The 12,666-nt window shown below is 40.0% G+C and overlaps 1 protein-coding gene across 1 annotated transcript; it reads left to right on the forward strand.

Annotated features, from left to right (window-relative positions):
* Nucleotides 1-630: 630 nt before the first annotated feature.
* march4 (membrane-associated ring finger (C3HC4) 4) lies at nt 631-10,406 on the forward strand. The gene is made up of 5 exons (XM_034886577.1): nt 631-943; nt 1,320-2,042; nt 7,347-7,502; nt 7,872-8,064; nt 9,559-10,406. Exons 2-5 carry the CDS (start codon nt 1,626-1,628, stop codon nt 9,978-9,980), a joined length of 1,188 nt encoding a protein of 395 aa, XP_034742468.1. The 5' UTR covers nt 631-943; nt 1,320-1,625; the 3' UTR covers nt 9,981-10,406.
* Nucleotides 10,407-12,666: the final 2,260 nt, after the last annotated feature.

Raw genomic sequence — 12,666 nt, forward strand, 5'->3', positions numbered from 1 at the left:
TATTATCATCACAGAATATTTGAATTGTAATGCATGCAAATTGCCCCATGTGTTTTAGTATTGGTTTATATGCATTACTGATGCATCAAGGCCTTTTTCCATTTTGCTAACCCACAAAAAAAACATTGATGCTATCAGTAATCTACAACGTAAGACAATAATAAAAGGGGCAGGTATGCATTACAATTCACTTTTAAACATGCTAACGTTGTGCAATTAAGATGGAAATAATTACCTTAAGTAAAGAGTAGGCTACCAGTAGCATAGGCTTACTACCTTTGCCAACGCTTGGTTTGACTAGTGATGGTCTTTTTTTATATTGACGAGAAAAATTTGGTGAAAGTGCTTTTAATGGCTGCTTAGTTTAAATCTAGTCCGCAATCTACCTATCTGTCTATCCAGGCCTATATCTAGCCTAACCTACAAAAGTTTAATTTTAAAATGTTCTGCTCTCCGTTTGCATGGTGAAAGGTAGGTTATTACACATCTCCTTTTTTCAAAGAACAGTAATGTGACCTTTAACTTAATGCCTCTTAAAAAAATGGATGTCTTGCCTAAAAGTTAGTAAACCATGTTCGTGCATTTGTCTCAGTTGTAATGAGTTGGCTGCTTGCATCACTGTGCGGTGGTGACGTGTGGCGTCTGGGAGCTGTCCCAGGAATCATGGTGCTGAAGCTGCAGCACCGATTCAGCAGCCAATGATCACAGGAGAATGCGGGGCTACGGCTGCTTTCACCCTGAGCAGGACAGTCCGACAATCGTCTTGGATTTTAACGGGGGGAATTAAACCCATCGTTTTGTTTTTGTTTTAATATGGAAATTTGATAATTGGGGATGTAAGCTTCACGCAGACTTGTCACCGACCTGCAGTCTGGCAGGAGATCTGGAACAAAAAAAAAATCCTGAAACTGTGAGTCGTATAAAAATCGTGGTAGCTCGCCAGGTAAGACCGATTTCGCTTCATGCCACGCCATCGATTGACTTGATTTGCTTTGAGAGCCCACGATTTTTACAGCAATCTGATCGTTGCTGATTTAAAATGTGTCTTTCGGTGTTGTTGGAATATTTGATTTTAAAAGAATGAGCGCTGACATTTTGTTAGTCCTATCAGTCCACTGCAGCCCAAAGGCAGATTTGATTCTTGGTTTCGCCACTCGTCGTGAATCTGGAGGGAGAAGCCTGTCTAGATAGTTTAGCCTTTATAGAGTAGGCAGACCATTAGGGCCATGCAATGACAGTGGACACTGAGTGAACGAGCCATAGCCTTATTATGTGAATGCATATTTATATCAATCTGACATTTGACTTTCCTCTTTTAGCTGTTTCATTTATTGAATTTAATGGCTTCAGACACTTGTTTGCATCGATGGGATTTGTTTGCCTTTTGGATTTACATTCTCGTGGGAAGACAATAAAAGACTTTCATTTGGAACAGCTAATTCTAACATAGACACTGATTGTGAAAGGCTGCTTTAAACCCCAACGAACACTGGAAAACGCACCCCCACCATCCCATCCCACACATTTTAAGAAGTGTTTGCTCATGACGGGGACACATACAGTAGATACTGTTTTCTTCCTGCACCTTTCCATGGTGCTGTGAGTTTGTGGCGGAATACAGCTTGATGCTGCGCAGCCAGGGCATGCTGAAGAGCCGCTGTTGCGTCCTGCTCGGTGACCTGAGGGTGCTCCTACTCGGGCCACCGCCGACACCACTGCCTCCGCTGACCCCCATGAGCGTCCAAGCTACTGAAAGCCACGAAACAAGCGTCACCGTCCCCGACAATAACAACACGCTAACGCGGAGCCACCAGCAAGCAGGGGACCGGATTGCCCCACCTGCAGCAGGAGCCACCGGGCTACCAAGCGGAGACAGACCCGGTTGGGTTGATGCTGCAGAGCTGTCGGCTGCCCTGCGCGGCTGCGGCAGCTCCTCTGATGACTGCTCAAAGGGCAAACTGGAGGAGAGGTATTCTCTCACCAGCTACACAAGTGGCTTCAGGACTCCCTTGTGCAGGATCTGCTTCCAGGGACCAGAACATGTAAGTCAAAGATTGATAGCAGTGGGAGGATAATGACAGTCCTTGTCCCCATGGTTGACAAGTGTGGATGATACACAAATATGCAGTAACAACATATTATAGTCATACACTGTGTATTCATATTTACGCATTATATGCATTAAAACATCAAATAATACCTCTCATTCTGATGCTCATGAATGCACCACCTTAATATAGTGAAAATGATAAGATGGGGAGAGAAACAGGACAGAAAAGCCTTCACACTGCATGCCTCTGTCTTCGGAGCAATATTGATGATAATGTCACACTAGAATACATCAATCAGGAGAGGAAAAATGTGAAAATATGGGTAAAATGTGGTTCAATTAATAATATGAAATGATCAGAGAAGCAAGTTCTTAGTAATTTGGAGACACATTAGTTACACTGTTTGGCAGGGACTTTGGGACCACATTGACAAATATGTCACACCTCACCAATTCGCATTGGAGGCAGGAAGGATTACAAAAGGTGTGAAGCATGATAACTGAGGTGTAGAACATATAACTTTCTCTCTGGCAGTGTACTCATGGTTGCTTTTCCTTTACCATAGCACCAGCTTTAATTTATAATTTCATGGTTATTGTGTGGTCTATAATCTCTATATGTTTCAACTCATTACTCCAACAGCAATTCTATGCAACATTTCACCTCTGAGCAAGATTTTGTAATTATTACAGACATTGGGGTCTAGTTTTGAGATTGGGAGACAAGGCCTCGTCCTTTTTTGTTGTTTTTTTCTTCCAAAAACTCCAGATAGTCAGCACACTCCGCAGTGCATACAAAGTACCGCCTTCAGGATTTTCAGTGTTTCCCATGGCCTCCTCCAACTCACATCATTGATGCTTCCCTGAGACATTGCAGCTAGTCAATAGCACTTAATTCCATGCCGTCTTATCAGTATGCAAGTTCTGTGTAAATGTGTAAATGGATACAAGGAGAATGAGACTCCATTTGATAAGAGGGATGAGTGGACTGTTTGTGTGTCACTGTGTGATACAGGCAGTGGGGACATTAGTTATCCTCTGCCCCTCCCCCTGCGCCCTCACCCCAGCCTCCAGGATGTCACATAGACCGAGGCAGCCAATATCTGATCTGACAATCCACCTCAAAAACATTTCCATCCCCAAGGCTGAGATACTCAAGACAGAGTAAAGAAGGGAATGAGAGACATTGCTTTTCTCAAGCACCCCACTAGAAAAGGGCCTTGAATGTCTGACACCAGAGGCACCATTGAAAAATGGTTGTAGTCTGATTTAATATGACACCAAACAATGTAATAAGTCTATGTAATCGGATTTCTGTCTATGTTGTTGGTGCCATTTTCTTTGAGGTGCCCGTTGTTATCCCTTTGTAAGTCCTGCTTTTTTTGGGATAGGTTTGCCTCTTTTTTCCAAAGTCTGTCATGATACAATACTTGCATGCCCGTTGAAGGTGTTGGTCACTGTTATCACTCCTCCTCTTCATACTGGCTGTAACTTTGAATAACATCCAATTGATAGCAACAAACAAAACCTAGATTCTCTCTCCCTGTCACCTACATTCGATACACACATTGAAGTGATGTCTAAATGGCCATGGAATGATTACAGAGAGCAATACCTTTTATGTAGACATGAGAGTTTTGTATTAAGATAAGGTAAAAATCTTTGCCAATCCTTTAAGCCAGTCTACTTCTGTTGGAGTTAAATTCCGTTCCAAGATACACACAACGTACAGTATAATCGACAGCTGTAATCATAAGACTGATAAATATTCTTTGTTGTCCCCAAAGGAACAGTAATTAAGCTCAAGTCAGTACCAAACTCACAGACATTACATTATAAATGTATCAAAAGCTCAGGTATTCATGTATTTTTGTATAGCCAACCTGAGACATATTTCAATCCATCGGTTCTATTTAGCTAAAGGTCAGCGAGAAGCCTTACAGGGGGCCCGAACTTGCTTTCATGGAGCGTTTTCTATATTCAAGCTTGTGCTTTCAAAGTTGATCTTGAGCTCATCCCTTTAAGAATAGGCAATTTATCTGCTACATCTTCAGATCATAGCAGTTTCAGGTAATAGTCCATAGTGAACATAAAAATGGATAAAGGAAAAAAGTAAAGGACTATATCTGTGTGCTATTACATTAAAGTGTCCTTTGGGTCTGATGCTTCTACTGTTTTGTCCTCACTTGAGCAGCATGTAGAGAATACGCGAGTCCCTGGTGCGTAGAAAAAAATTCTGTCCTAAATCACAACACAGATGATGCACTCGCATAGTGCGTTTGCCTGAGACACAATGAGAAGGCTCGAGGGGTCAAGCATCATTCTTTCTATATGGTCCCCCAGTCCCGAGGCATTATGCGCTCTGTACTCCATCAAATGTACATGGGATGGCTCCTCTGCCATTTGTTTAGAATGGGAAATAAACTAGTACATGAGCACACTGCATTTTTTGGGCCTTGCTGATATCTATGAAGAAAGGAGCTTTGAATTCATGAACTTAAATTATAACCCATGGTTGCACTTTTATTCAATTACTTTTAAAGGGCCATTAACTGTCACTGTAGGCTTAATGGTGCCCGTAAAATAAGCAATGAGTGGAATGTCTCCGAGCATATGTTTCATGAGCAGTCAACAAGTAAATAAATGTGATGTTGTGATGTGAAAAATATTTGACCTGTAATTTGATTTTTTCAGTGATTATATTTCCTCTAACTTGATGAATATGTTGAAAATGTGCATCTGAAGCAATTTTTCAAATGACTACAGTATTGCAGGCACTTAGTAAAGAAATGCTTATGGCCTGAATGTCATTGGCTATTGTAAAAATTGCTTTGATTCAGCTTCTGTGGGCGGTACTTTATTATACCACAATTTCCTTTGGCCTAGAGTTAATTAAGTTCACTTGCATTGATTCTAGGAGCTTAAGAAATGTGAATAGCCATCTCTAATTTACTTTTGTGTTGTTATATACATTTGGAGTGGATCCAATTTTATAAGGAGGAAATTAGGTGCACTGAGATGTTTTTAGCATAATGCAGAGAAACGGAATAACATGGCCAACGGTATCAGTCTTATCATCTTTTTAAAACGTTGTTCTATTGTAGTTTTTTTGAATGATCGTTGCTGTTTGATCAACAAAAGGACAATTAGTTATCACTTTCTGTATGCGTGGGCAGTAATGCCACATTGATTATCAGTTTATCTTGCTCTCTCTCCAGCCTCGGTTGTACTGGAATGATCTAGGTTTCAGCTCTTGGCTGCAATCAGGCCATTCTCAGTGTGTGGTTGGAGTCTCATTGGACAAGGCAGAAGTGTTCTGGTGCTCCTGCCAATACACTCCCACCCTGGCCATCTGTAGATGGGCCTTTTCTCCTCTTACTCCCTGCTTTTCTCTCCGTTTTCCTCAATCAGGGTGCTGCTCCGTCTGTCAGCACAACGATGCCGTGGAGAAATAATTTGGACTGTAGTGACTCTCATACTGCTCAATGCCGTATTCATAGTAGTGGACATGGGGTTATTTAATATTTGATTAACAATATCTTGGTTCAGAAGGTGAATGCATCAGCTTAGAGAGGTGGGAGAGCTTTCTTGCAGCACAGGGCACATTTTTATTTTTCAGTCCCATCAAGATTAAAACATCCATACAAGAAGGTCCTGCTTTGAATTTTATAGATCGTAGTTTCTTTTACTGCAGGTCAGGACGTCAAAAAGATGACAGGCCTACATCTTTTGGGTCCTTATCCATCCCCAATATGACAAGATATATTTTGATGAGCTTGGGGCCCAGGGTGATTTTAAATCTCTCATTTGTTCCTCAGGCTGAATATGGCTATTTATTCAGATGAGTAAGGCTTGGTTAGGCTGAGCACATATTGCTGTTAAGTGAAAAATCTTATAATGCCAAATTTATTGAATGTCTTATTATCACTTTAGCTGATAGGTTTCAGAGTCTAAAACTGTGATTGTTTTGGAAAACCTGTCAAACCCCATTGGAAAAGCTGAAAACACATGTTGGTCAAGTTACACATCAGGGTTCTAAATCTCAGAAGAATATGTTCTTTTTCAGTAATGCTTTGTTAAATATTCACATGGTTCAAGAGTTCACAAATCTACCTCTAAGTCCCAGTTCAGGAGTAAATGGATAGTATTGCTCAAATGCTTCTTCATAACAGATCTTTACTCCAGCAACTTTTGAGCTGCTGAAATTAATGTTTGGTTTTCTTTCAACTACCTCTTTAAGATTCAGGCTACTGCAGCATAGAGGTTAACCACACTATATAATAGTTAATCTGCCTTCTTTGAAATCGCTCAAATGTAGCTGTCACCATGTGGATGTAGGGGACTTGAAATGTCCTCATCTGACTGACTGAGTGAGCTTCGAAATGTCCTACAAGATGGCCACTATGACAAATTACCACATACTTTAAAACAACGGTTTCAACTATTGGATGTTGTTACATATATACTCATGAATACTTGACAAATGCAGGACAGCCAGACAAGTTTTTCTTTTCCCCTCTTAATGGATTAAAAAGCAGGTGCAGGCGGAGAGGGAAGGCACTGAGAGAAGAAATTGGAGAAAGGAAAAATAAAGGAGAACATTATGCACTAGAGTAGCATTTGGTCTTAAGTTACCATGTTTAAATCTACAAAAGAATATTTATTGTATGTACCAGCTATATTCCCTTTACGAGCTGCAGTATTTGTGTTCATTTTGTGTAAGTATTTTGCAGTTTGCTCTTTACAAAAGCTTCAGTGACAAATCCTCTACTTTTCAACTGTAATAGTAATCGACAACTCAGTGTGAGACAAAGGGTTAGTGCGTTTGTGCGAGCGTGCGTGTATGTGTTTGGGTGATTGTGTGTGTGGGGGGCATGCAAAGCTCTCAGAAAATCAATAAGCCAGCACAAAGAACTGCAAATATATACATGTATGTATAGTGTAACCTTCAGTACATAGCATCTACAGGGAATAAATGCGATGAGAGGATTATCAGCATTGTGAGGCAGAAAAGTTTAGCTTGTTGTTGTAGTCAGCAGCATTTCATTGCATTCTATGTGCTTCCACTGTAAAATCTAACCACATATGCATCAGTGTACGACTCTATTCTTCTTCATATACATCACAGCACTGCACAGGTAGCTGGGTTCATGTTTCACCAGCAGCTGCACAGATTGTCTAAACAAGCTATCTACTGAAAGTAAAAATATGAAATATGTGCGTATGCATTTAAATGAACTGAATTATGAAAAACACTTGTCCTGGGTTGCAGGTATTGATTATCTCTCTCTCACAGGGGGAGCTCCTGAGCCCATGTCGGTGCAGTGGATCAGTACGTTGCACCCACCATCCCTGCCTCATCAAATGGATCAGCGAGAGAGGTTCCTGGGCCTGTGAGCTCTGCTACTACAAATATCAGGTCATTGCCATCAGCACCAAGAATCCACTACAGGTGAGCTGTAGGTGTGCAAGGCAGCACTGTAGACATTTAAAAAGAAAAGAGCAGGATGAGATGCCAAGATGTTTGAACCTCTATGGTCCATTTGCTGCCTGAAATAAACGTCAACACATCCAAAACTCTGCTGCCTAAAGTCCTCCTCCTTAACCACAAAACCCTCAATAACCAGGTTCCTTCCTACCTCACAGACCTGTTTTTTGCTTTTTTTGAATTTATGCTTTTTATCAGAGAATGCACCCATGGATTGTATCTTCCTCTTACATAATGTACTTGTTCTTGTTTTGTGTTTTCTTAAAATTCAGTAAGGTTAAAAGATGAATTACAAAGAGCTAATCTGTTGCTGTGGTCTGTGTCTTCCTGCAGTGGCAAGCCATCTCCTTGACAGTGATAGAAAAAGTGCAGATAGCAGCAGCCATCTTGGGCTCCCTGTTCCTGATGGCCAGTATCTCCTGGCTGGTGTGGTCGTCTTTCAGCCCCTCAGCCCGCTGGCAGCGACAAGATCTGCTTTTCCAGATCTGCTATGGCATGTACGGCTTTATGGATATCGTCTGCATTGGTAAGGTGCTAGATTTCGCATCAGTCCATTACTTGTTTGATATAATTAGATCCTCACAATTCCTCTTGGAATTAATGTGTGCCTTTTAAGATTGAGAATAACAATTAGTGTGTCCAGAAGCAGTTACAGTACATCATGCATTCAACAGGCAAACTAGACATAATGTCAAAGGTTTTCATCAGATTAAATATTTATACATGCCGGCATGAACAATTTACACTATTGACAATCAATACAACAAATCAATACCATTTCTCATCAATATGTATGTGGGGAGTGCTGTCATGTTATACTGGCTTACATTTGTACTGTACACATGATTGTTTGGTCACTTTTAACAACATTTGTGTACTATCTATTACAATTAACTTACTATATTAAATAAGATGAAATGCTTAACCAAAGTTTACTTGATTAATCAAACATAATAAAAAGCTTCAACGTCAAATTCAGGCAAACTTTTGAAAATCACCACGCGCTAATATAACACAGAAAAAAGGTGCATCAAAGCATTTTTAACCATTTTCTGGATTTGTGTGGGTGTCCAAATTCAAATTTGTAGCATCCCCTTTAAGCCCGCTGTCTTCCTCTGGAGCCCGGGGGCCGGCATGTTTTGGATGACTGTGTGATGGCATCCCACATTAAGCAAACTCTGACTGCCACTGCAGCAGACAGCAGGATAAGAGGAAGAGGAGATTGATTGTCTCCGGTTTGGTGGTGAGGATTGATTGTGGAGTCATTAACTCTGCACTTTACAGAGATTAACTTGTCACCTGGCCTGACTTTCACTTATCCACAGAGTTGGAGAGAAACAGAGCTGAGGAGAGACAGGATTTTATCACTAAACTCTGTAAATATAGAAGAGGTTGGCAATTATATGCGTCCATTTGTTAGCAGACGCTATTTTATTATACACGTAATAAAAAAATGCTACTATTTGAAATTGTGTGGTGTGGTGATCCAGTTCTGAATACTGGCTGTAGTGATGACAATGGTAGAGAAGATTTTCTGCTTAAGTTAAGCAGGCTACAAAAAAAAAGTTTCCCCCCTACATGACTTAATTAAAATGAAAAAGAAATGCAGTAAGATCTTGGGGTCTAAGCATATTTTGTTACAGATTGATTTCAATTTTCCAGATACCGCGTTCAATAAACATGAATCAATAAGCAATTTTAAACTGTCATAAGATGTTATCGAACAACACCAGAGAACAAATGCATTATTTTTACTAACATAAATCCAAAAGTGGAGAGTATTGCTGTATCCTAAGTTGTGCCATGTCTACAATTTTTCTAAGTAATAAAAATCATATCTGAGGTTTATGGTGCAATACTTTAAAGATGAGTTGTTTTGTTCCGCCATATCCTCAGCTAATATGTCCTGCAGGCTTTAACACAGTGAATCTAGCACCGCAGAGACATATATCACATTGTGGTGTCATTAAGACTGCTGCCAGACAGTGACATTTTCTAATTGATGCTCTGATTTCCACAGCACTAATTGTCCACGAGGGACCTTCTGTGTTTCGTATCTTCCACCGCTGGCAGGCCGTGAACCAGCAGTGGAAGGTCCTGAACTATGATAAGTCTTTGGACAGCGATGACCTGAAGAACACCACTGCAGACAGGACTCTGTCTCAGCCCAGCCCAGGCTATCAGACCGGGGTAGGAGTGTCCACCTCCACCTCTTCGCTGATGGTGGTAGCCTCCACAGCTGATGGCTCAACTTCTACAACCGCGGTGACTGCCACAGGAGGACTGGAAATACATGTGGACCCCAACAGCGGCAGTGCAGTGCCAGACCAACACTATCCCTACAACATCCTTCACCTCCTCAGCCACCTCAGGCAGCCGGAAGCCCGCAGCCAACCCAGCAATAGCACACGAGAGCTGGTCATGAGAGTCACTACAGTCTGAGGAGTCAGTTGAGAGACCTTATCTCATGTGGAGGTGAAGGATTTATGAACCAGCTGATAATTGAAAAAAAGTCCTATCTTAACTGCATTGGATTAATACCATGTACTTGTTTGTCTTAAAATGCATCTCTGATTTCCTTACATGGATTGAATAAAAGTCAAAGTTGTTGGATTTGCAGAATTGGTTTCAAAATTGTTATTTTGGATGTTTGGGGTAAATAATATTTGCTTACATGTGCATAGATGTTCATTCCTGTTCTTTTGAAACTAAATATTGTGAAGAGAATCTAAACTCAAAGTTCTCCTTACTATTTCCAGACTACTATTTTAGATTCAGAGCTTTTCATGAGAGAAAAGTGGACTTTTAGATTATCTTTCCCCTAACATTTTTACCTGAACATCTGTCTGTTTTACATAACAGAGATCATACAAAGATGTGAAAAAGAACCTTCTAAAAATTTTAAATCGGCATCTGGATCTGCATCTGCATAAAAGCAACTTTCGCAACGTTTCTTTATTGTCCAGATGTATTGCATACATTGTAATAGATAGATATATTGCAGCTGATTGGATAATCTTTCATTGGAATTAGACTGTGTACAATTCCCTGTGACAAATAAAATTGATTGATTGATTGCTGAATATAAGCTAGGAAAAGGTATCGGGGCAACAGCTATTTTCTTTATCATTCTAAACAAGTGGCAAGATAAACTAATTTATAAACCCTGCTAAATCAATGCAGGTTTGTTGCACTCTTTTATACTTTGTCTTTGAGGAGCACATTTTACTTACTGACAAGGCAAGGCAAGGCAAGGCAAGGCAGCTTTATTTGTATAGCACATTTCAGCAACAGGGCAATTCAAAGTGCTTTACACAAAATCAGTTAAGCAGATAAAACACAGGTACAAACAGTTAAAAATCATAAGCATTAGAAACCCATAAAACACATGAATAGACAGTTTAAAACAAAATAGAAACATTAAGACACATAAAATACAAGAATAAAAGTTACAGTGCAGCAAAGGACGGCCATCAGCGAGTTTGCTTAACTGCTTCTGCCAGTATCTCCATGCAAAGCAGTGGTGTCCCTTGTAGTCCATTAAGCACATATTCATGTTCACATTTGGCTTACAAAGCCAGTGATTTTCTCTTGTGTTAGGTCCCAGATTCAGATATGCTCTTTGATAAATCTCCACAGTTAGATCTGTGAGGCATGTTGTAGGAGGGACGAAATGCTGTTAAAAACAAAGCGAGGCAGAGATGGGGGGGTAATAATGTTACCTTTTTTTTTTACAACTTGAACTCACTGATTCTGTGATGCTGTGCAGAGAACACTTTCATTACTCTACAGTCTCTCATTTTGATGCCGTCTCCCAAAAAAAAACGGTAATGCTAATAATACCCAGTATAAAGCCCAAAGCTGATACAACAGCATGAACATATATCAAGAGCTCAGGAGCATCAGATGCCTTTGAGCCTTTTCCAACATGCATTACATTAGAACACATCATTAGCTCAAAATACATCTGGTATTAATGAGGAGCTCAATGTCGTGCAATTTCATTTTATTGCTGTAGGTGTTTGCAACTGTAACCTTGTCTCATCAATGTAACACTGGTAACTTATTAACAAAGAATATAATTACTGTAGACTTTCAAAGAAAAACAAAGCATCATCAGGAAGTGCATTACCTGCTTTATGTTTAGCTTTTAGTATTCCTCCTAATTAATATTCACATTACCTGGTGCATGTTCTGTTTTGAAACTCTACTCTTCCTCATCATAATCAAATGCCAGGAGTAAAGAATCTGCAGAGAATCAGGTATCACCGTGATTTTCTGCTGAATTATTTAAGCCTGATTCAGTGCTGATATCAATGGGTGGGAGCTGTTGGATAGAGCCAACTCGTAAAGAGCTGGGAGGTTGCAGAGAGTTCATCATCACTTGGCTTGCCTCAGTTTTCTTCGCACTCTCCAGTCTCTTTGAACTCACAACGCACACACGTAGCTATGATCATATTCACAAAACAACCAAATGCATAGGAATTTATCACCTTTGTATTGCAGTCTTTCAGGATTGAGCAGTTTCAATTTGTAACCCAGATTATATCTATGTAATGCTTTGGAAATAACATAGGCTATTACATGTTGAAATAGCCTATGTTTTGGAGCCGGGAGTATACAGCTGTTTCAAACATGTCATTTTTTACAAAATACTTCATCCCTTTGAACGTGTGCTTTCCATTCATAGTTTACATAATTTATGTAATCACTGGAAACTCCAACACTCTTCTCTCATCAGGATTACAGTAATAATATGTTTTGCAAAATTGAAACCAAACAGAGCAGAACTACTAAATTTTAGCATGAAGAAAACATAAAAATTCTTTCATGAAACTCATAAATCAGTTTTTCTATCAAATGATAAAGCTTGTATTAATCAAAGCATCTCAGCTAAAGCAAATAATTGAGGCACGTTGCAAGCCTGCATGTACGAATTTCACATGCAGTAATTTCAGACAGGTTGTCTTTCTCCTGGTTGGTTCCACAGTGTAATAAAACCATTGTACACACTGCTTTCATCTGCAGCAAATAGACCCAGAAAGATTTTTGCAGACGATATACAACAATGAAGCTTTGAAACTAAAGTGCATACAGCTAATGCGCTCCTCAAGCAGGTCATCTGAAG

This window comes from Etheostoma cragini, chromosome 11 (assembly GCF_013103735.1).
Source record: "Etheostoma cragini isolate CJK2018 chromosome 11, CSU_Ecrag_1.0, whole genome shotgun sequence".
Taxonomy (NCBI): domain Eukaryota; kingdom Metazoa; phylum Chordata; class Actinopteri; order Perciformes; family Percidae; genus Etheostoma; species Etheostoma cragini.

Excerpts from the sequence above, each read along its gene's own strand:
- march4 (XM_034886577.1), top strand. The coding sequence starts at position 1,626 with ATGCTGCGCAGCCAGGGCATGCTGAAGAGCCGCTGTTGCGTCCTGCTC. Across the intron at positions 7,503-7,871 it reads GCACCAAGAATCCACTACAG|TGGCAAGCCATCTCCTTGAC; the intron begins GTGAGCTGTAGG and ends GTCTTCCTGCAG. Across the intron at positions 8,065-9,558 it reads TATGGATATCGTCTGCATTG|CACTAATTGTCCACGAGGGA; the intron begins GTAAGGTGCTAG and ends TGATTTCCACAG.